The 23,126-nt window shown below is 36.6% G+C and overlaps 2 protein-coding genes across 3 annotated transcripts; one reads left to right on the forward strand and one right to left on the reverse strand.

The window, feature by feature from the left end:
• Positions 1–672: 672 nt before the first annotated feature.
• Positions 673–3,666, reverse strand: dph3 (diphthamide biosynthesis 3). The gene is made up of 3 exons (XM_079627605.1): positions 3,328–3,666; positions 2,926–3,000; positions 673–1,000 (listed from the first exon to the last, which is right to left on the reverse strand). The coding sequence occupies exons 1-3, from the start codon at positions 3,433–3,435 to the stop codon at positions 926–928; spliced, it is 258 nt and encodes an 85-aa protein (XP_079483731.1). The 5' UTR covers positions 3,436–3,666; the 3' UTR covers positions 673–925.
• Positions 3,667–12,844: 9,178 nt separating this feature from the next.
• fhl2b (four and a half LIM domains 2b) lies at positions 12,845–22,814 on the forward strand. Of its 2 annotated transcripts, XM_079627604.1 has the most exons (7): positions 12,845–12,863; positions 13,158–13,255; positions 15,407–15,580; positions 18,614–18,788; positions 20,534–20,703; positions 20,784–20,970; positions 22,297–22,814. In XM_079627604.1, the coding sequence occupies exons 3-7, from the start codon at positions 15,425–15,427 to the stop codon at positions 22,446–22,448; spliced, it is 840 nt and encodes a 279-aa protein (XP_079483730.1). In that variant the 5' UTR covers positions 12,845–12,863; positions 13,158–13,255; positions 15,407–15,424; the 3' UTR covers positions 22,449–22,814. The 2 variants fall into 2 exon arrangements, with proteins under 2 accessions (XP_079483730.1, XP_079483729.1); XM_079627603.1 differs by lacking the exon at positions 12,845–12,863 and having other exon boundaries at positions 13,067–13,255.
• Positions 22,815–23,126: the final 312 nt, after the last annotated feature.

The following is a 23,126-nucleotide window of genomic DNA, read 5'->3' on the forward strand; positions in this document are numbered from 1 at the left end:
TGACCATGAAAAGATCAATTCATTAATTCTAACATGCATACTTTATAAATTTGCCATGTCGCCCTGCGTTATCGGCCAGGTAGAACAATTCTCCCAAATACTATATACATATAGATTCACCAAAAAATTGCCTGATCCTTCTCAGTGTACCCAAACACACAAATGAACTAGAGGAAATTACAAGCAGTATTTGCACCATTAGCAACAGCAGCTACGCTACTTATTTTCTATTTGCTTCTCTATTTTATCTTGGGATGTAACTAGATTATGTCAGCTCCAGTTTGGATCCAGACTATATTATGAACACTGAGACGGCACCAACTCCTGCGAAGACTTCAGATGACGCAAACTCTGAATCAACATGCCACCAATACTACATTTTACTAAATGCCATTATAATTTGTTAACAAATAAGTAGGCAATTTATTACAATGAGCTCATTGTTTCTGCATTAAATTATTACATTGTTTTAATTAATAAATTTTTAGCAAACTGTGATTTTTGTATATGTACATTTCTGAAATACATAACTTAGTTACCTCTGATAACATATCACTCTAAATTGTAATATGAACTCATGCACCTCCTGTAAAGCTGCTTTGAAATTATGTGTATTGTAAAAAAGCGCTATACAAATAAATGTGAATTGAATTAATTCAGTATTCCAATATGTCCTCAATATCTGATAATTTTATTTTCAAAAAAAGAACAGAGTATATTTTAAAAAGGTTTTAAAAAAATAAATAGCTTTAACCGAAAAGTACTTCATGTGCAAAATCTTGGCGCAAAACGTATCAGTCAATGAGATCCAGTCAGTTTCCACTCAAAAGATCTGCATATGTAGAGTGTAACTGTGAAAAGACAGATGTGCGTATTAAGTCCATCCTCAGAGCAAAGCATCGGGTGGAGTCGTCGTGGCGATGTCTCAGCTCTGGGCCAGCTCTAGTTTGTTTTCTGATGTTTTTGGTGCTTCAATTACTTCTTCACACATGAACTGCTCCTACAACAAAAATATAAGCTTTTATATGAAATGCACATTGCAGTATGGAACATTGCAGTATTTATCATCAATTATTTATTTGTGCACACATCATTATTGTTATTTAAATTCATGCGTCCTCTTAATATTTAATCAAAATAACCTCCCCTCCCTCTTGCAACGACATCACCCCTTCTCTCCTCTGCTGGTTTTTACTGGTGTGAGGGCAGGGAAACCGGTCACTCACACGGGATCACAGCAACAGCAAACCACAACCATCCAATTAATTCCCAATGGACAAAATCAAGTCCCGCTCTACACTTTTTCTTGTTTGAAAAGCATCACTCAGATATATGTCACAATAGGGGAGAAAAGACTAAGACTGCATTGGAAAACTAAGGCAGCTGATTTGTTTCCTCACAGCCTTATCAAGCAATGACTTAGTACGTCAAAAACGTACATTTACACACAAACTGCAACGTTTAGACGCCATCTTTATTTTTTAGCTAAACTGTCACAGAATGGAAAGCAAAGGATTGTGGGATATGAAAGGCAGCGAAGGATACATCTATTGGCCAATTCACACTGCACAGACAAGCGTCAACAAACTGGTTGGCCGTTGGATTTAGAATTGTATGAAGAATAACGGTCATGTTCACACTGCCCCAACAGACACGACAAACGCTAATTGAACATATTCAGTCGGGTGAACACAAACCCTGACAGGGTAACACACTGATCCGACAAAACCCTACGAACGTGTTTGTTGGCGTTTGTCTGTGCTATGTGAACTGGCCTTATGTCAACTTCAAAAATCGATCAGATGAAGGTATCTCAGGAGACAGGTAGTGAATCTAACATCGGATTTGGACGCGTCTTAATGCCGTCATACCTTGGAATACTTCCTCTGAAGGCAGCATTTTAATGCTTTCGGACGCAGCCTAAGAAAAGACTATTGCAACATTAAGTTTGAAACTCAAAATAGTTGTTGAACGGATACAATATGAAGGGCTTTTTTTAAAGTCGGCATGAAACGGAAGTTGTGCAAAAAATTTTTAGAACGGGACTTGATTTTGTACACTGGGAATTGATTGATCATTGGATCGTGCCCTTGTCCCATTAAAGGGATAGTTCACCCTCATGTTGTTCCAAAACAGTTAAGACTTTCGTTCATTTTCGGAACACAAATGAAGATCTTTTTAATGAAATCTGAGGCCTTTCTGTCCCTCAACTACCACTTTGACACTTCAAAAAGTTCACAAAGAGATCATAAAACTAATCCATATGAATTGAGCGGTTTATTCTAAATTTTCTGAAGAGACACAATGGCTTTATATGATGAACATATTGAATTTAGGCTTTTGTTCACATATAATCATTCATCAACTCACACATCCGTTCTGATAAACAGAAGATCAAGCATGTTCACTTGACATGCGAGAATTAATGAGGTTCATTCTCATGTGTTACGCAGCACGTTTGAGCTTCCACAAGAAACAAGGTTTGTTCGAAAGTCAAGTAGGTTCTGTTGAGCTTCTTTTCATGTCCGCTGATTAATATTTAAACGTGAATAAAAGCCTAATTCATTCTGTTGAATTCATTCGGAGTCTCTACAGAAAATTTTGAACTAAACCAATCAACTCCTGTGGATTAGTATAATGATATCTCTTTATGAACTTTTTGAGGCGTCAAAAGTGGTAGTTGTGTAGCTGTCTATGGAGGGATAGAAAGCTCTCAGATTTCATCTTAGATATCTTCAATTGTGCTCCGAAGAAGATTAACCAAAATCTTTCTGGTTTGGAACGACACGAGGATGAGTAAAAATTCTAATTTTGGGTGAACTATCCTTTTAAACACGTCATCACCCCCTCCAATCAAACTGTCTAAATCAATGACCAAGCCAAGTTGGCAATACACAAATATCAGAACATACTAAACATATTTACCTTATCATAGATTACTTTTACTATTAGTGAGCAGCTCGGACAGGTGGCCACTTCTTCACCATTCTCAAGATCCTCCTGCAAAACAGAAGTTTTATCTTAACAAAACAGTAGATATTTTTCAGTTCACCTAAATATATATTTGCAACTAGTTAAACTCTCTCACTCTTGAGTTTTGGTTAATGTTCTCTTGGTTAATGTCTAGTTTTTCAAGTTTAATCCACGAGCCAATTATCCGCTAACATAACAGGAAAGGAACAACGATAACAGATTCAAATACAATTCTTCATATAAATAATATATAAATATACACACATGTATTAGTTTGAAAAATATTAATTTGGAAATGAGTAACGTTAGTCGAGTAAGTTAATAATGACTATAGATTCTACTAGAACAACTTGCCTTCGTTATCGCGAATCTGTCACCACATGGACAAGGAAAATAATATGTTTCTGTTTCTTCATCATACTCAAAATCTTCTATCTCAACCTCGTCGTGAAACACCGTCATTTTAAATAAATTACTGGTTTAAAAACCCTCGCCAGTCGCCGGTGCTGATTCAACATGCAGCCGCTGTGACATACGTGGCGCACAAATTTGACGTAGCCAGCCGCGAATTACAATAAAAAGCTGTTCACAATTTAGCCACCAGGAGGAGACAAATTTCTATCCAACCGATGCTGCACAAGTCTGAGAACAGTAAATAGTTTTCTGTATACATTACAGCTGATCACGACTGGGGGTTTTAGTATGCAGTGGGATATTTACCCTGCAATCGAGGTGTGCATGCAGACCTACTTTCCCAGCGCAAGATTTGCTTCCATTTAAGTCACTGAGTTAGAGATTATGTTGAAATAGCAGCTTACTAGTATTTCTACAGTTTATGTAGGCTAGAGTAGCCTATACTGAGCAATAATACTTGCACATTCAATCTGCATTTAAAATGTTACGAATTAACATTAAGTAATATCAAACACAGTCTTTTAACACCTTTTTGTAGCCTATTATTTATTATCGTAAAATGTAATCATTATAGGCCTACTGCATTGGACATAGACAGTAAGAGGTAGTCTACTGAAGCTAGTATTTATCTGAATATATCCTTTCACACTTAAATCACATGTACCCAACACAAAACTCAAGGACAGCATTTTTGACATCAAACACTTACATACTTGGCAACAGGTTTTCACTTCTCCCATGTGCAAAAAAAAAAAAAAAAAATCTATAATAATAATCCCAAATTCTGTGAATATCCAATGTTGTAATTTTGGGAAAGAATTTAGTATAGAATTCGATTTTGTGATTTTCAAGTTGAGTAAGTCACCATGACGCACCGAGTTAAGGCTCAGAGACAAGCATTCATTCTTGCAATATAAATGGGATTAATTGGTCAAATAGATTTGGGCTATTTGAGGAGAGAAGAGGAGGACAAGATTTTCCCAAGAACTAGGGTTTCATGAGGCCACAGGCAAAAATTACAGTGCCATGAAAAGTATTTGATATTAAATCTCGAATGCATGTTATTCGCTATTATCAAGCAAAAGGCAATATTCCATTTTTTTTCTTTTTCTTTTTTTCTTCTTTCAGTGCAAAATCTGCAAATCATTAACAGGGGCTCATAACACCTCCGTGAACAAGTAAGTGTCCCCTTAAACCAGTTGGACAGCAAAAAACAGCAACTAAACACTAGTTAAAAATGTGATTTGCTGTTTCTGAAGTCATTTTTGTCCATTATTCTTTGCAGAACTACCTAAGAGATTGTGATAAATCTGAACTGCTCTTTCAGAATCTTGGTTCCTTGTCTCCAGGCCTATATAAGGCCACTCCAAAAAAGTATTTGTGTTACTTTTAAGCCCTTCAGATGTGGAATTGCTTCTGTGTTTTGGATCACTGTTCTGCTGCCTCACCCAAATACAGCTCCTATACCGATGAAAGGACATTCTCTTTCAAATGTGTCTGGTATATTATCAGAATTCATGCTTCCATTAATAATAAGAAGTCGCCATGTTCCAAAAGTATAAAGCGAACATCTCCAAAATCACTGTGCTTCATTGCACTGTAAGATTTTTGTTGTAAATACATATTTTATGATTTTATTCTCTTATATTGTTGATTGTCTGTTGCTTGTTTATTTTGCTTTTATTCCTCTATCTTGTTCCCTTTTTATTCATAGTGGTTCTTTTATTCATTGTACCTCGGTTGTGTTTAAATGTGCTCTACAAACATGAATTGGTTTATTGATTGATTTTTTTATTCACAGCTTTATAATTTGTTCCAGTTTACTTCAGCATTTTACTATATAACTTACAAAACACACTGGGTCATCTATTCTGAGGCAACAAGAAGAGACACAGATCCTCGAAAGACTGCAAGTGCTTAATAAGTCACAGAGCTTCTGTGTTCACAGAACACAAACACAGAGTGTGGAAAGAGTGAGAAGACCCTCGGATGGAGTAATTGTATAATGGGTGTCAGCAGGGATTTGTTTGGGAATTAAGACATGAGTGAACTTCAGAAGCTAGATGTATTTAAATGCGTTTAACTACTAAAGCAATCCTTGAGTATCTTGAATGGATGTATATTTTCAATAAAAGTTTTCCGTTATTGACCTTTCAGTCAACAAGCCTTCTTAAATTTTTAATAAGTGTTTTTATTTTATTTTCACGTGGCTCATGTTGTTTTGACCTTTTTATCTTTTAGTAAAGAAGTCACCTAAACTAAGTTTCCAGTCATGTGTCCTTGTTAATAATTAAGCCACAGTCTTAAGTTAGCACAGTTGTTTCCAAGTAATCCATGATGTTTCTGTTGAAGTCAGTATGGAAGTCCATCCCCAAATAATTCAATAATGTAATTTTATTAGTAAGTTAACATCTTTGTGGTAAACATCCATATTGTATTTTAAATGAAGGGACAGAACGTGCGCTTCCTAATTACATCATGGGTAAGAAGATCGCAGGTCAGTGAATATCAAGCACATGCAACTTAGATATAAATTCTGATTTATTCACAAGTGTCTTCTTATGAGAGAGTCTTATGTGCAAACTTTTTTTATGTCAAGGACCCAAAAACATCATGATCCTTGTGAGGGACCCCCTTCCTAAAATATTGACAGCTAGATATGTTAATAAAGACCCATTTATACTATGAGAGAAAACATTTTATATCTCATTATGTTATTCATTATCAGTCTTATTAAATATGTTTCAGAATTAGAGTATAAAGCTCCAAGCACCCTCCTTCCCAAAGGTTCCTGTTTTAAAACTCTTCATGTAGATTTATACTCTATGAAATTACATAACTTAAGTAACATTTATTAAACACATTATTTTGTAAGAATGCATCTGCAAGGAAAAGGGGGGGGGGGAAGGGGAATGTCATGAGCAACTAAACCTTTCCTAACTTAATTTGCATCGACTCCAGACAGTGTTTAAGGTTTTCAGGATTCAGAGGTTAATGGGAAAAACTATGACTCTAATGATGTTATGTGTATGTCAAATGTATCAAGGTCTAGCTGTGGAATTTTGTACAGTCACTGAGAGATTAGATATTCTTGCTGGACACCATCCAATTAATGTGTTAGAGACCTCTTTATGTGCTGCTTCATGAGCAGCAACATTATGTTCCAAAATAAAAGATAATAGTTGCCAAAGATGCAACAACAGATGGTTCAGAACACATATTGCATGATGGTTTCATGAATTTAAAACATTGGTTATCATAAATGAATTAATTAAATTCACAAAAATTGGCAGCACAATTGGATAAAATGCAAAATCATGGAAATGGACAAAGTTCACTGTTGTTGGTTGCACAATGGTGGTTGGATGTCTGAGTTGATTGTTTTCAGGTGGTTTTGGCATTTTATGTTATTCCATTGTATGTTCCATAGTAACCTTTAAAAGCATTAAAAATAAACGTATCAGATGCATGTGACATTCCTTAGCATAGAAGAGTGTAGCATAGATAAGTAAGCTATACATACAGGTCAAAAAAAGGACAAAATAGTTAGTGTGATCGCACTTTATGTCTTTGTTATAGTGTAGCTAGCCTACTTAAAAAATAAATTGGTATAGGGATTGGTTTAGTGTTAATTTACTGTTATTAATAGTAAATGCAACATGTAAAAATGCCTTAATTTTAAGGTTTCCTTGTTACAGTCTAATTGTACATTTAAGTAGCCTATTGAATTATTAATTATGAATATTAATTAACAACATGTATAGGCTACTATAGGGTTAGGAATAGCTGCATGAAATGATGCATCATTTACTGTTATTGCTACAGTAGCCAAGTAGCCTATGTAACATTATGTAACAAGGACACTGTTACATCGTGTCGTAACCAGACGCGATGCGATAAGATTCCAGCGACAAATAATGTGTCTGTCCACACCAGATGCGACGCGATTATGGGACGCGATACAACTAACAGCTGGCGGGCTCTCTCGGCACGCTCCCGGCACTCGCAACGAAATGGATAAGTCCTACATAATCAAATTCATGAATATTATTTTAACATGATTCAAAATACTTTACTTAGTTACTGAAACAATCGCTGTCATAGAATACACTTGTCGGTTAGCAATGAGTTGACAGTTTGAACATTCTTGTGTAAGAGTTAATGCCCGACGAGGTGTCCATTATCATGTTTTAATGGACGACGGCGAGGTGTGAACCGGCCGACGCGCAGCTATATGTCGAACGTCGCATTACGAAACCGGAAAACAGAACGCATCGCTTCCGGTTCAGGTCTTTTGTATGTGCTTCATGCATTTTTTTACTGTTTTACTCAAGATAACTTAAAAGGAGCGAGCAAAGATGATCATAACCAATGTCCCTCGCATGTGAAGATCGATATTTAAAAGTAAAAAAAAAAAAATCTTCACACTAACGTTAAGATATTTAAATAGAATAAAACGCCAATAACAAAGTGAGGTAGGTAGGTTAGCTGATTACCTTAAAATTCCATAGATATCGGCGTCAGTTCATACGGCTGTTAACACTTTCTATGACAAGCGGATGCGATGAGACCAGGTTTCCGGTTTCGTCATGCGACGTTCGACATATACCCTATGGACACCTCGAAGGGCATTAACCCGCTTATACCATGGTCACTTGCCAAATAACACATTTTTAAAACATTAGTTTATATTTTAATTAGTTTTACAATCGAAATCTAAAGTTACAAGTTACAAACAATAACTTGGTTTCCTTGGTTACGCCTGACAGTTTATTTAGGTGTCCTCTATCTCTTTTTAACGGACACCCTGCAGCCAATCAGAATCGAGTATTCACCCAGACCATGGTATAATCACTTTTATTTATTTTGAACTAGATCTGTGGTTCATTGTTACATAGGCCTACGGCTAAAGCCACACAAAATGATATTCAAATGCACACAGACGATTTTAACATTAAATAACGCACATAAACAGTAGGCTACATTAAATATTTGTTTCAGCCTCGACTTCGCAGCGAGACCGTGTGCCTATAGGCTACTGTAGCCTAGCCTACTTTATGGTAACACCTTGTCAACACGCGATGATTCTATTTTAGAAACGGTTTCTCTGCGACGTCGAGGCTGAAACAAGTAGCCTATGTCATGTAGCCTACTGTTTATGTGCGTTATTTAATGTTAAAAGCATCTGTGTGAGTTTGAATATCATTTTGTGTAAATATTCAATAACTTCACACTGTTATGTAATGCCATCAAATTATAATTATTATGTGCAATTACTTCCAAAACTAAGTGTTGTAGCCTATTTACAGTGATCTGTGAACTAAATGTGGCGTGTTACAGTGAAGTTATTGAATATTTTGAATATAAAATGTGCAAAAGCAGTGTAGTATATGACAAGTGGGATACCATTGATGTGTAAACTGAATTGGGTGGCACTGCAGTTTGTAACATTTAAGTTAATGACTATATTTGTAGTCACGTTTTTGGGATATTGCACTTTGCAGATGGTCCCTTCAGACTTTCTCACTCTCAGCCGCTCAGAGATCCATTTAGCCTATATTATAAAGCTTGTTTTGATGGAAATTTGGTTTTAGCTGTACGTTACTGTGCTTATAAATAAAATAAGTATAGGCTAATTCGTGTTTTAACAACGTTTAGCTTACGAGTTATTGATCCGAGAAGTTTGAACTGACCGCACTGACCGCATTTGAGTCCAAGTTTAAACACTATGAAACACTCCATTAATGTATGGAGCTCTGAAGCACTGCCAGCGGGACAACAGGAAGTGTCTGTCCGAGCTCACAACAGGTTTTGCATGGGAACGCAAATATCTTTGCGAGGGAATGCAAAATTGTTGCATGGGAACGCAAAAGTTTTGCATGGGAGCGCAAATAACTTTGCAAGGGAACTCAAAAGTTCTGCGAGGAAACGCAAAAGTTTTGCGTGGGAACACATAAGTTTTGCGTGGGAACGCAAATATCTTTCCGAGGGAAAGCAAAAGCTTTGCGAGGGAACGCAAAGTTTCTCGGGGGAACGCAAAAGTTTTGCGAGGGAACGCAAAAGTTTTGCGAGGGAACGCAAAATATTTCCAAAAAAAAAAAAGATCCCATCCTAAATTTTTTCCACCACCACGTCCCTTTAGGGCAGGGTTCCTCAAACTCTATCCTGGAGGGCCACTGTCCTTCAGAGTTTAGCTCCAACACTGATCAAACACACCTGAACAATCCAATCAATGTCTTCAGGATCATAGATATACATAATAAAGGCTAGATGTCTCGTCTGAGCCGCTGGCCAATGCAGGTCGACGTCCGCACCTGGCGGCCATCTTGTCACAGTCTGCTCGCTCACTCATAACATTGTTTTAATGGTGCATGTACTTTTTAAATAACCATAACTTGCTCAATTTTCTACTGATTTTCAAACGGGTTGGTTTGTTATAAACGTCAGAGATGTAGTTATGACACTGCATACTTATGAATAATTATAACATTATATGTTTCAAGATGTTCAAGCTTACGTAATTATAGCCACGTTAATAACGTTTGTAAGAAACCAAATCGTTTGTAAATCCGTCAAGATTTCAGCGAGATAAGAGTATTTGTGTTCATGCAGATCACTCACCTTACATCAGGTACCACAGAACCCACCAGAAAGCTTGCCTGTGACAAGATGGCCACCGGGTGATGACGTTAGAGACTCCGTGGTAAGACATCGAGCCTTTATATACCTATGTTCAGGATCACTAGAAACTCACAGTTAGGTGTGTTTGATCAGGGTTGGAGCTAAACTGTGCAGGACAGTGGCCCTCCAGGACCGAGCTTGAGAAACCCTTCTTTAGGGGCTCCGTAGTTATGGACTTAATAACACTGCACTATAAAAGTACATCACATCCTGACTATGTACACTGTTGTTTGACTGGTCAGATCTGGCAGAGCTGGGTGATTTACAGCCAGTGTGATAGCCCAGGAGGATCACTGCTGACCTTATAGAGATTGAGCTGTACCTCTCGTACTGTAATCTAGACCATTGCTGGATTTATCCAAGGCCTTATCACTGGGCAGAGAGGCTAAGGTGTGTGGCACTGCCAGCCCCGCGTACATGTGCTAATCAGCCTGGCCTGTGCACTTTTGGTGGCATCCGTTCTGTCTTCACATTCTCGTGTTGTGTTGATGGCATGAACTATCAACACCATGAAGCTCAAGAAGTTGTGTTTCCCTCTGGTCCGCAGTGGGAACAATCAGCTATAAATGCTCAAACGGTTAGTGTATCACTGAAACTAATATCTCTCTGATTGCTTTATGACATTAAGGCTATATTTGGCCAGCGTATCGTAAAGGCTTGTATTAACAATGTCTTGAGTTCAAGTTTAAATCGGATTGAAAAATACATCAATACATCGTAATGTACTTTGGATGACTTGAATTTTCTTCTGCAAAAACCACTTCTGTATATGAATTGATTTGGAAAGATATTTGCACTTCTCTTCAGAATAACTGTCAGCTGCTTGTTCAGTCAGTGGTGCTTTTTATTAGAGATGCATCATTTAGATTGTGTAACAATCATTAATCATGTCAGAAAGGAAATGCGCCGCATAAATAAATCATCATCATTAGCCATATAGAATGGTAATGGCTTTTATAGACTAATTATATCCTGCATAAATAATAGTCACAGCCAGGGATAAATAACACCTCCATTTGCAATCTGATCGTGGGAATTCAAGTGTTAATTGATGACTGGCAAAGATTTTGGCTCTTGCCATAAGTAAATCTTAGTACCCATGGGAGTGACAGATGAGAGAGGGCAAAGTTTGTAGCAAACAGGTGTTGGGTCTCACCATCTCGTTGTGAACCATCAGCCACAGTGACGAAAGCTTCCCAGAGTTCCCTTCTATTCCTCCACTCTGTCACTAAGCAACTTTACAGTATCACACACAGGCCTTTTTGCTCATACTGTGGCCTGAGGGATGGAGGTGAGCCAGGGTGGGGCAAGGAAATTGTATTAAAGACATGATGGAAAGCCAAAATCTAACTTATTTCTTTGCAAGTATTCAGGTAAAGCTCAAATATAGCATTCTGTGTGGGTATTCTATAAGAAAAATGAATTTGATTGTAGCTCAAACATTTATGGATTTGATTACCAGGGAATGCATGAACTGAATGCTATATCAATTGTTTAGGATAAAAACATATACCAAATGGATAGATTTAAAACAAATGACCTTTGTGGACCTTTGTTGGATTCATAGAGAAGCATGGTAAAACCTTTTCTCAAGTGGTTCTCATACTTGTAAGCCTAATCATAGGCCATAGAACATCTTCATGACCAGCGATGGCATGATCAGACTTAAATTTGAGAGTTTTTACTTTTATATTTAATTTGAGAATGTCACATGGTTTCTGTCTCAGTGACTCAATAACCAGTCTGTCTAATTGTACTTTTTGTGTGTGCTATAGGCCATTTCAAATGCATCTGTGCCACCTTTGTACATATGTAATAAAGAAAATACAGCCTTTAGGAGGTTGATATTTTTGTCAGATAAAAGTGGTCTGTGCTTTCAAATTGACAAATTCCCTCTAGTGGCTTGTTTTGTCACTGCTGCACATTTTGTTCCTTCAATACTGTATGTTTCATCAAAGGTAAAACACACTTGATGTTTGGAAACATTTGAGTAGCACTTAATACTCAGACAGTAGAGAATAGAGTGGTGCAGGTATGATGTCAGAACCCGGAAGTCTAATTCACCGCTGGTTCCTTCGTGATTTTCCTATGGGGTTTTATAGTGGGGGTTTTCAATTTATGAGTAAAATACGGCCTGTGGTAAACATAACTTGACAATACTTTGGGGTGTTGTTCTACAACGTATAGGCCTACTGCACACACTTAAACCTAAAGTTGTCTTATCTAGTAACATATTAAAAACGTACGTTTTCAAAAAAGAACATAACTGTGCTTCCGCTATGGGTGTGTGTAATTTACGTTGAAGAACAAAACGGCAAAGTATAGTCAAATTATGTTTACCACAGGCTTTATTTTACACATAAAACAAAAACAAAAAATAAAAAAAACATTATAAAAACCCCATAAGGAAAATCTCGAAGGAACCAGTGGTGAATTAGACTTCTGGGTTCTGTCATCATACCTGCCACTCTACAGCATTATTACATTTACTTGTGTGCAAAATGTAATGTCTGTATTGACCTTTTCATGTGATGTAAAATTGCAATTTGAAATTATGAGTAATACAAATTTTACCAAATCGGTTTAATATTAGGTGAAAAAAACATTCAGAACATATTTCCTGTATGTTCACGTTGACCTTGCAGTGTAAACACTGTATTTTGTGCCGGTATTTTGGCTGGAGCAGTTTGACAAAGGAAGTCTTGTTGGATTTGACAAGCTTGGTTCATCAAAAAGATCTTCATTTGTGTTGTGAAGATGAACGAAAGTCTTAACGTGTTTCGAACTACACAAGGGTGAGTAATAAATGACATAATTTTCATTTTTGGCTGAACTATCCCTTTAAGGTTATGCATTAGACTCTAATCTGGCATACACTATGCATATATTTCATGAATCTAAACATTATTTTACTCACAATACCTATATGGATTCAGTGGAATAGGCTATGTTTATGGAATTGTTACATAGGAGCATGTATGGTCAAGTACGGGGTGCATGCAGCAGATTTTGTGGCTTAGTGGTGTCTGTATTTATAGTTCCTGATAAAGTGTCCAACCCATTTCAATCACCCCATTGCCCTTCCACAGGGGGAGTAATCCAATAAAGAGGAGCACAGGAGTCGCTCCTGCATCTCTCAAGAACCAAAGACGCACAGCACAGCACATCACATCACGGCACAGGACAGGCAAGTTGAGCATCAAGAAAACTCTCTTCTCTTCTCTTCTCTTCTCTTCTCTTCTCTTCTCTTCTCTTCTCTTCTCTTCTCTTCTCTTCTCTTCTCTTCTCTTCTCTTCTCTTCTCTTCTCTTCTCTTCTCTTCTCTCTACTATCCTCTGTTTTTTGCCATTATTTCCACACACTTTAGCCTGTTGCTTTTTATTAGCATCTAATAAACCGCAACTTTTTAATCTTCACTCTGAAACTTCAGATTTGTTTTCAGAAAAGATCTGATGTTATCATTATCAATCAATATACTGTATTTAATGTAAATTCATCCAATGCATAAATAGCTGTTTCATATTCTCCCATTTTATTTCTATTGTCTGTCCTGTATGATACTGTAGTTTTAATCCTTCTGAGCCAAATACTTTTCACTGAACCATATTTTAAAACTCAAGGTGTTTTTTAAAATTAAATTTAAACACAGTAGAGATGGAATATGTGCTTTAGACTAAGGATTTACAGTGGAAAGTAGGCTGCATTTTAAAACTAACACGATTACTGAAATGTAAAAGCATTTGTGGACATGCCAAGATGAGGGATTCTTTATTTTTAAATGGATGTGGTTTTTAATACATTTTCTGGGTTTGAGATTTATACCTGAAATAGTTCTATAGAGCTGGTATTAAATGTTTTGCTCTCTTTTTTTTTGGTTCCTTGTTGGTATGGGGATAAATAAATGTGTCAGGCATCTCCACAGCCACCTGTTAGTCCTTCATCTACAGTAGTTATGTCTGAAAGGTTCCACAAACAGAGGCCCTCTTGTCTTTAATTAGCTGCACGTTTCACTGCATCACTCATGGTTTAATCGCAAATGAGTGGGTTGGTTTGGGGCTTCATTGAGGTAATTCACATGACTCATTAAGGTAATTCACATGACTCAAAAGATTCCCCAGCTAAGCTCTTGCATCAGTCTTATTTAATCCCTGGGTACTGTATGTGCGCGTCTATGTCTGTTTGAGACTGAGTGGACTGAGGGAGATATGCCTCTTTACTGATAGTAAGGGACACACTGGGGACAGCTGGAACCACAGAGACTTCTCTTGATCCGGTGCCCAGTGTTGGTGCCAGCCTGCCAGGCTGAGGACAGATCAAAGAATCCATTCAGAAACAACGGTGTGATCTGACAAGTGTTCACAGTGCAGATTTAGCTGACTCCACTGCCTCTCTGTGGGAGACGTACAGAACAAAAAGGAGTCTGAAGTTATAATGAAGGTCACAAACACACAATGAGATCATGACCTCACTCTCATGTGGCACAGTGGCTATATAGCTTAGGTTTAGTCAACAGAAGGCAGTTACACTTTTTTTGATGGTCCCCTTTATACATTCTGTTGATATAAGCAATGTTGCACATGTCAACCAACTCTCATTAGAGTATTAGTTGAATATTAGTAGGCTGTTAGGGAATAGGTTAGGGTTAGTATAATAAGTTGACATATACTTATAAAGTTACTTATAGTCAGTAGAATATCAAGTAAGTAAAGTTAGATATTAAAGGGATAGTTGACCCAAAAATTAAAATTGTCATCATTTATAAATCCTCAAGTATTTCCAAATCTGTATGAGTTTCTTTCTTCTGTTGAACCCAAAAGAAGATATTTTGAAGAATGTCGGTAACCAGACATTTGACGGTATGACTTCCATAGTATTTTTTTCCCCTTCTTGGCTACCATCAACTGTAGTTGAACTCGTAGTGCACTTTACCAAGTCTACTGAAGTGACTCAGCTAGACAAGCTTTACAGAGACTTTTGTTGTGTTAGAATGAGACTCTCTGAGAAAATAAGCCACAGGATTGGTGTGGAGCTCAGAGCGGCTAAGCTTTGAGTGCACAAATGCTAGTCTGGACACAGTTCTGAGGGATAACGCTGCAATATTAGCAGGGCTTTTCTGAGGAAGACACAACAGCTGGGACTAATACATTGGCATGCATTCCACTCTTGCTTTAGAAAGTTTGCGTCATATAGTTAGCCTTTATCAAGAAGAGGTTAAGCATGGGTATTATAGGCCTATAGTTAAGTTTCATGCCTAACATGATTCCAAACTATTATCTGAACGGCATTCTCAATGTCCCCCTCAACCTTTCTGCACCATTTTAAACACTTTTATTATTTAGGAACTGTTTAAACCCAAGATGGCGGAGCGCTATGACTGCCACTACTGCAAGGAGTCTCTGTTTGGGAAGAAGTATGTTCTGCGTGATGAAAATCCATACTGTGTGAAGTGCTATGAGAGCCTGTACTCCAACACCTGTGAGGAGTGCAAGAAACCCATTGGCTGCAACAGCAGAGTATGTTAATCTTCACAATTTCTACCTTACTAAATGTTTTTACTAAAAGACACAATCCAAAACAGCTGGATCTGCCCTGGTACACTTTAGCATACTTTACTTATGACGGAAATAATATGATTTAAAGAATATTTAAGTGTGAAGTGAATATAATGTTTGCAGACACTTAATTAAAACTGAATGAAAATGTATTAGCTATAGTTTAAATGAATATTAAATGTAATTAGCTGACTTTAGAGTGTTTTTTTTTTTTACCTATACCTAAGTAGGACATCTTTATATGTAATTTCATAATAACTTTTATTGTCTAAAAGTGTACCGTCAAAAGTACTGACAAGCATTTATGGTAAACTAAAATATACTTGAATGTAGTTTCTGTTGAAACTTGTATGTCATGTATTAAATATATTTGTTTTGTAAAGGTGAAGTATAGTACTAATATTCTACTTAATAATAATAATATAGTACATTTAAAATGTATTAATGTAATTTCAAATAACACACTACGTTGCAAATATAATCAAGTACTTTAAATGTGCGTTAGTGTTAGTTAATGATTTAATGATATAAACTGTACTTTAAAGGAAAAAAAAACGTTCATTTTACATTATTACAAAGTGCACGTTTTAAAAGTATACTTAAGTGTGTTAAGAAACAGTCATAAAAGTACACTTAAATGGCTTTTATTTCATTAATATTTTATTATCTGCAAGTACAGTTTAAAAAATATTAAGTGGAATCAAGTGCACTTCTTTTTCAAGAGTGCTCCCACTTAAATAGCAGGAATTATTCCGAAATATGCACTTTTCTTAATTCCATTAGAATGACAGTTTTAGCAGACTGTGCACCATATCAGAGATTTGAGGATTTTTTTTTAGTAACACTGTACACAATGGTTTGGAGCTCTGTGTGACCCTCTGAAAGCTGAGAGATCACCAGGAGAGCGGTGGGGAATAGTATGAATGCCAGCTCATGCACTCTGGACTGATCCCAGCAGGACATCAGTGCTGGGGAGTCCAAAACCGAACAAAGAGACCAGATGAGCTTTTGTGGAATTACCAGCACTCATTTACCTTGGAGACAGAAACACAGACCTCTATTGCCATTTCAAAGACACATTTTATAACCTTTGCATTCTAAAATATAAATACTGAAGATAAAATACATGTCATTTCAATATAATTCAATCTTTAATTTTGTATATAATAATTTAAATAAGAATAGGTAAATTCATTAGGGTATAATAGTTTATTAGTACAAGTATATATATATATATATATATATATATACTGTGTATATATATATATATACCGTATATGTAGAAATGAACATAAACTGAATGGAACCAAAAATAAATGGTGTAAATTATTAAGATGAGCATCACTTTTACCCTTGAACTCTGTGTACATATTAAAAGGACAGTTCACCCAAAACCTATAATTCTGCCATCATTTACTCACTGTCATGATTTTCCACACCCATAATACTTCAGATCATCTTCGGAACACAAATTAAGGTATTTTTAATAGCTCTGATCATTTTTGTACATCCATTGAAAGTCCACAGAGCCCAAATTGTCACGCTATAAAAAGTACAAAAGGATGTGCATTGATCAGTATTCATATCTGAATAAAAACCTAAATTAAATCTCTTCTTCATACAAAGTGACCATGTCTCTTCAGAAGACTTTGATTTAACCCTTTAATTCATATAGATTACTGGTAACACATTACAATAAGGTTCATTAGTTAACACTAGTTAATGTACTAACATGAACTAACCACGAGCAATACATTTGTTACTATTTGTTAATCTTTGTTAATGTTAGTTAATTAAAATAAAGCTGTTCATTGTTTGTTCACATTAGTTCACAGTGCATTAACTTAAGTTAACACGATTTTAATAAAGTATTAGTAAATGTTGAAATTAACATTAACAAAGATTAATAAATGCTGTATAAGTGCAGTTCATTATTAGTTCATGCTAACTAATGCAGTTGTTAACTGAACCTTATTGTAAAGTGTTACTGGATTACTTTTACAATGTCTTCCTGTGCTTTTTGAAGTGTGAAAACTTTGGTTGCATGGACTTTATGGACGGAAATTATAAGTGTATGGAAGTCTTATGGGTTTGGAACAACATAGTGACACAAATTTCATGTTTGTGTGAACTATTGCCTTAAGCTCTATGCTACAGACTTGTGCTATAGAGATGAATCATACCTCAAGTCATGCAGCTTGTTGAAGTCAAAGTGACTTTTTTTTATTGCAGATGATAAAACTGGTGAAAAATCCCATCCAATTGTGTCAAATTGGCGACCTGAGCTATAACTAGGGACTACAATAGCAACAGCATTGCACAGTGCTAAAAGCCACTCAAAACACTTTAACCACAGTATAGCAATGCCCTAAAAACATGTTTCTTGTAAGAAAAAAAGGAAGAAGAAATAGAAATATATAGACGTGTGGTGCTCACTCTACAGGCTCCTGTGAGTTTCTGTCGTTAGTGTCACATTACATGGTCATTAGTCCTGATGAGGAGGTTGTCACTGGTTTTGAGGACAGGCCTGGGGTGGGGCCACATCTGTGTGGCGTGTCCTTGGCCCAGTTAGCTATCCCGCTACCCCCTCTAGAAGCAGCCAATCAGCATGACCTCATAACACCTTGGGCCAGCGATTTAACGAGCACAAACACTCTCTCTCTCCAAATTGGTGGATAATTAAAGCAGTGGTGTCATACATGCATCCTGAGGCGATGTGCGCGCACAGCCCAGGACAGTCTCTCACTAACGCACACCAATTGGCAGATCACACTGCGATTGGTCGCAGACGCCAGCACCTGCGGCTCTCATCGGAGAGTGACCCGCTGTGAAGCTGACATTGAGGAACCCTTTACCCTCCCTCTCTCCCTAATGATCAGTTCAAAGGCTGAAGAAGACCACTGAGGCCAAGCACATCCTCCCTTAACCCTAAGTTGAATGCATGTGAGACAATGGAGGTTCAAATCGTCCTTACCTGGTTGCTTTTGTCCCCAGGATCTGTCTTATAAGGACCGTCACTGGCATGATGACTGCTTCCACTGCTTCAAATGCCAACGTTCTCTGGTGGACAAGCCGTTCTCCACCAAGGACGAACAATTACTGTGTACTGAGTGTTATTCCAATGAGTATTCCTCTAAATGTTATGAGTGCAAGAAGACAATCATGCCAGGTAAGTGAAACGGCTTGCTTGTAATGCTCCTCACACGTGTTCTTAGTCCTTTAGAAATCTGATTGATGCATCAAGATTCATCACAATGAGGCATTTGACAGTATCTTTTGACATTATTAACTGTGCGACATATGAATCAATTTAAAGGGATAGTTGACCCAAAAATGAAAATTCTGTTATCAATTACTGTCATGTTCAAAACACAAATGGTGATATTTTTATTGAAACCTGAGGTATTTCTGTTCCTCCTTTGAAAGTCTGTTCCACAAGACTTTGATGCTTCAAAAAGTTCATAAAGACATTGAAAAATTAATCCATATTTCAGAGCGGTTTAAAGTCTTCTGTAAAGACACGATTGCTTTATGTGATGACCAGATTACTATTATAAACATTGATCAACACACATACATCGAGCACATCAAATATGGTGAACAGAAGTTCAACCGTTGTGCTTGATGCGCCAAAATAAACCTCACTGGTTCTTGCGGAAGATCAAATGTGTTTGCATTACACACAAGAACAAAACTCGTTGGGTTTCTTTTACAATGTCTTTATTAACTCTTTTAAGTGTCAATGGAATGGACTTTCAATGGAGGGACATAAATCTCTCAGGTTTCATGTCAATGTATTTAATGTGTTTCGAAGATGAACGAAAGTTTTATGAGTTTGGAATGACATGAGGGGGATGGTGCGTTCCAGTCAAGTTGGAAAGATCATACTGTACTTACGATTTGGAAGCATATGAACATCAATACAAAGTCGTATTTACCCTTGGTATCTGAGTTGAGGGCCTGTCAGTAAGAAAACATGTCGGACGCAATGGATGCATAATTTGTATTAATAGTAAATTTTATACAATTCATTTTTGTTGTGGTTGTTGTTACATTTACAAGTTGCATGTACAAAATACTATTGTATTGTTCAATCTACAGCATCTTCATAAATTAAATAAAACACAAAAAAGCAACAAAACACAAACTTTTGAAACACAAACAAACTTTATTTATCATTTTTGTAGATGTAGAGTTAAAAAAAAAACTTAATTATGACTTCCCAAATTGTAAATACTAACTATTTGATGATTTTAATTTTTGGGTGAACTAACCCTTTAAAGGGATAGTTGACTCAAAAATTATTATTCTGACATTAATTACTCACCCTCATATCGTTCCAAACCTGCAAGACTTTAAGTCATCTTCGGAACACAAATTAATTTTTGATGAAATCTGAGAGCTTTCTGTCCCTCCATTGACAGCTACGCAACTACCACACTGACGTAGGGAGACCGTGCGAGAGCCAATGGGGTTCATTCTCATGTGTTACGCAGCACGTTTGAGCTTCCGCAAGAACCAATGAGGTTTGTTCTTTCGTACCAAGCAGGTTCAGTTAAGCTTCTGTTTATGTTCGCTGATCAGTGTTTAAATGTGAATACTAGCCTAAATTCAACCTGTTCATCATAAAAAGCGATCGAGTGTCTTTAGACAATTTGGACTAAACCGTTGTGGTAGTTGCGTAGCTGTCTACGGAGGGACAGAAAGCTCTCATATTTCATTAAAAAGATCTTCATTTGTGTTCCGAAGATGAAAGAAAACATCACGGGGTTGGAACGACATGAGGGAGAGTAAATGATGACAGACTTTTTGGGTGAACTATCCCTTTAATAGGCTATTATCAATCCTCGCTATTATCCAGCCAAGTCATGGGATATTTGTTTGTCTGTCTGCATTTTTCTCTATGTCTCTCAGGCTCCAGGAAGATGGAGCATAAGGGGAACAGCTGGCACGAGACCTGCTTTTCCTGCCAGCGCTGTCAGCAGCCCATTGGAACCAAGAGCTTCATTCCTAAAGACAACAGCAACTACTGCGTGCCCTGCTACGAGAAGCAATTTGCACTGCAGTGTGTGCACTGCAAGAAGGTGAGAACAGCTGGAATGCAACATGCTTCGAATGTATGAAAAGTATTAAATGATATCACAGCTTTTTTGTTTCCTCTCAGCCAATCACCACTGGGGGCGTGACCTACCACGACCAGCCATGGCATAAGGACTGCTTCCTGTGCACAGGCTGTAAACTGCAGCTGTCTGGCCAACGCTTCACCTCTCGTGATGACTTTGCCTATTGCCTCAACTGCTTTTGCAATCTGTATGCCAAGAAGTGCGCTGCCTGCACCACCCCTATTAGCGGTATGAGCGTTCAACACATTTACATCTCCTTATGTTTGGAAGGTGCTTATCAGAACCGAACGCAAGCTTACAGATCAGTACAAACACAATTAACATATTTGTACTGAAAGTTGCAATGAAACAGAAGTAGTGACAGATCTTTTCTTATCTATTTTATCATGTACAGTTGCAAGAAAAAGTATGTGAACCCCTTGCAGAATCTGTGAATAATAAATAAGAGAGATCATACAAAATGCATGGTATTTTTTATTCAGTACTGCCCGAAATAAGATATTTTACATAAAATGTGTTTACATTCCACAAGACAAACAAACAGCTGAATTTATTAAAATGATCCCGTTCAAAAGTTTATGAACCATTGATTCTTAATACTGTGTGACGTTACTTGGATGATCCATAACTGTTTTTTTGTCTTGTGGATTACATAAAAAAAAAAATCTGTAAAATATCTCATTCAGGACAGTACTAAATAAAATTAAAAAAATGCATTTTGTCTGATGTCTTATTTATTTTTTAAGTATTCACATTTTCACAGATTCTGCAAGGGGTTCACATACTTTTCCTTGCAACTGTATATCCGAATGAAACGGATTATTGAGAAAAAAATAATAATGTAGAAAGGGGTGGGGTTTAAGTAGACTAAAGTCCAGCATGTCACCAGAGAGACATCTATTTGGATTAAAACAGTTTTAAATGAAACAAATGCATGGATGAATATAGATAGGGTGAGTTTTCATTTCATGCTGACTTTCATGTACACACAAAAATCACCCTTTTAAAGGAATAGTTTACTCAAATTTGGTTTAAATCCATAAAACTTTGTTTATTACACAAAACTACAATTTTGTGAAGAATATGGCCACTTTTTTAGTAAAAGGGATTCAGGATTGAAGCTATAAAGCTCAACTTGACAGAAAAGAAGTCCATGAGAAATGTGCTATATTACTGGTATTCTAAAGCCATATTTGGTAATTGTGTGAGAAACAGACCAAACATAGATTACTTCTATATCTTTTATGATATTTTTGTTGCGATCTTTGTCATTTTGGAGATTTTGAAAGTCCCTTTTCTAATTCATCTTGATTAAATTGAAAAAACAAAAACAAAAAAAAACATCCATGATATAAAAAAACCACCTTTAAAAACAAATGGAAAAAATAACATACCGGTTTTGAACTACACTTTTCTGACCTCAGGACCTGTATGAATCTCCCAGCAATCTTCTTGTCCACACTAGCAAATAAAATCCATAATTCCCATGACATTATTGCTATATGATTAGGAGTGTTTTTTTAAATTTATTTCTTACTGCCATATCCTTTGCAGGTCTAGGAGGAAGCAAATACATCTCCTTTGAAGAGAGACAGTGGCACAACGACTGCTTCAACTGCAAGAAGTGCTTGGTGTCTCTGGTGGGCCGTGGCTTCCTGACTGAGAGGGATGACATCCTGTGTCCTGACTGTGGCAAAGACATCTGATCACATAGCATAGCACTGCTATTCCTACCATTTTATGCTTTCATCAAAGTTAAATAGCAATACAAGCTTTTATCATAGCTAATATATTTGTCTATTAAAATTTTAAAGGAGCCTGTGTGTGCCAAGGCCTATTATATAATATTGTGTCATGTCCTTGTGGTCAGGGTTTAAAATGTTGCCAAACAAAATAAACATATACAGAGTGAAAATTGTTAAATGTCTTTGTTTTAAGATATCAAGACATAAAGCACATAAGTGTTATTGCCTTTTTTGTGACTAACATTTGCTTTTGACTCATTGATCAATATTTGTCATTTATAGACTGTAAAGAATTTGCTGTAGCTCATAATAAACTTATTGAAAAGGCATTCATGAAAGCCTCAGTACTGCTTACAAGAGATCACTACAATAAAAAGTGACTGACATTCAACGCATTTACTCTAAATATGCCTCTGCTGTTCTTTCTTATCTTTCAGTGGAACATAAAACAGAACCCAAAGGTCTTATCGTCATGCAAATGTATAGCTTATTAAGCAATGTAAGTTTATACAAATATATTCTTACCTAAGGTTCAATTTGTTATATGGAAAATATTTAATAGATCAACATCTCCAGTATGGACACATAACCTACATGTGTAAAAAACAAAACAAAAATTGAGCATGTTGTAACACAACA

Source organism: Phoxinus phoxinus (assembly GCF_949152265.1).
Source record: "Phoxinus phoxinus genome assembly, chromosome: 11".
Lineage (NCBI taxonomy): Eukaryota > Metazoa > Chordata > Actinopteri > Cypriniformes > Leuciscidae > Phoxinus > Phoxinus phoxinus.

Excerpts from the sequence above, each read along its gene's own strand:
- dph3 (XM_079627605.1), bottom strand. The coding sequence starts at position 3,435 with ATGACGGTGTTTCACGACGAGGTTGAGATAGAAGATTTTGAGTATGAT. Across the intron at positions 3,001-3,327 it reads ACAGATTCGCGATAACGAAG|GAGGATCTTGAGAATGGTGA; the intron begins GCAAGTTGTTCT and ends TCTGTTTTGCAG. Across the intron at positions 1,001-2,925 it reads TAAAAGTAATCTATGATAAG|GAGCAGTTCATGTGTGAAGA; the intron begins GTAAATATGTTT and ends TTTTTGTTGTAG.
- fhl2b (XM_079627604.1), top strand. The coding sequence starts at position 15,425 with ATGGCGGAGCGCTATGACTGCCACTACTGCAAGGAGTCTCTGTTTGGG. Across the intron at positions 15,581-18,613 it reads CCATTGGCTGCAACAGCAGA|GATCTGTCTTATAAGGACCG; the intron begins GTATGTTAATCT and ends TTTTGTCCCCAG. Across the intron at positions 20,704-20,783 it reads AGTGTGTGCACTGCAAGAAG|CCAATCACCACTGGGGGCGT; the intron begins GTGAGAACAGCT and ends GTTTCCTCTCAG.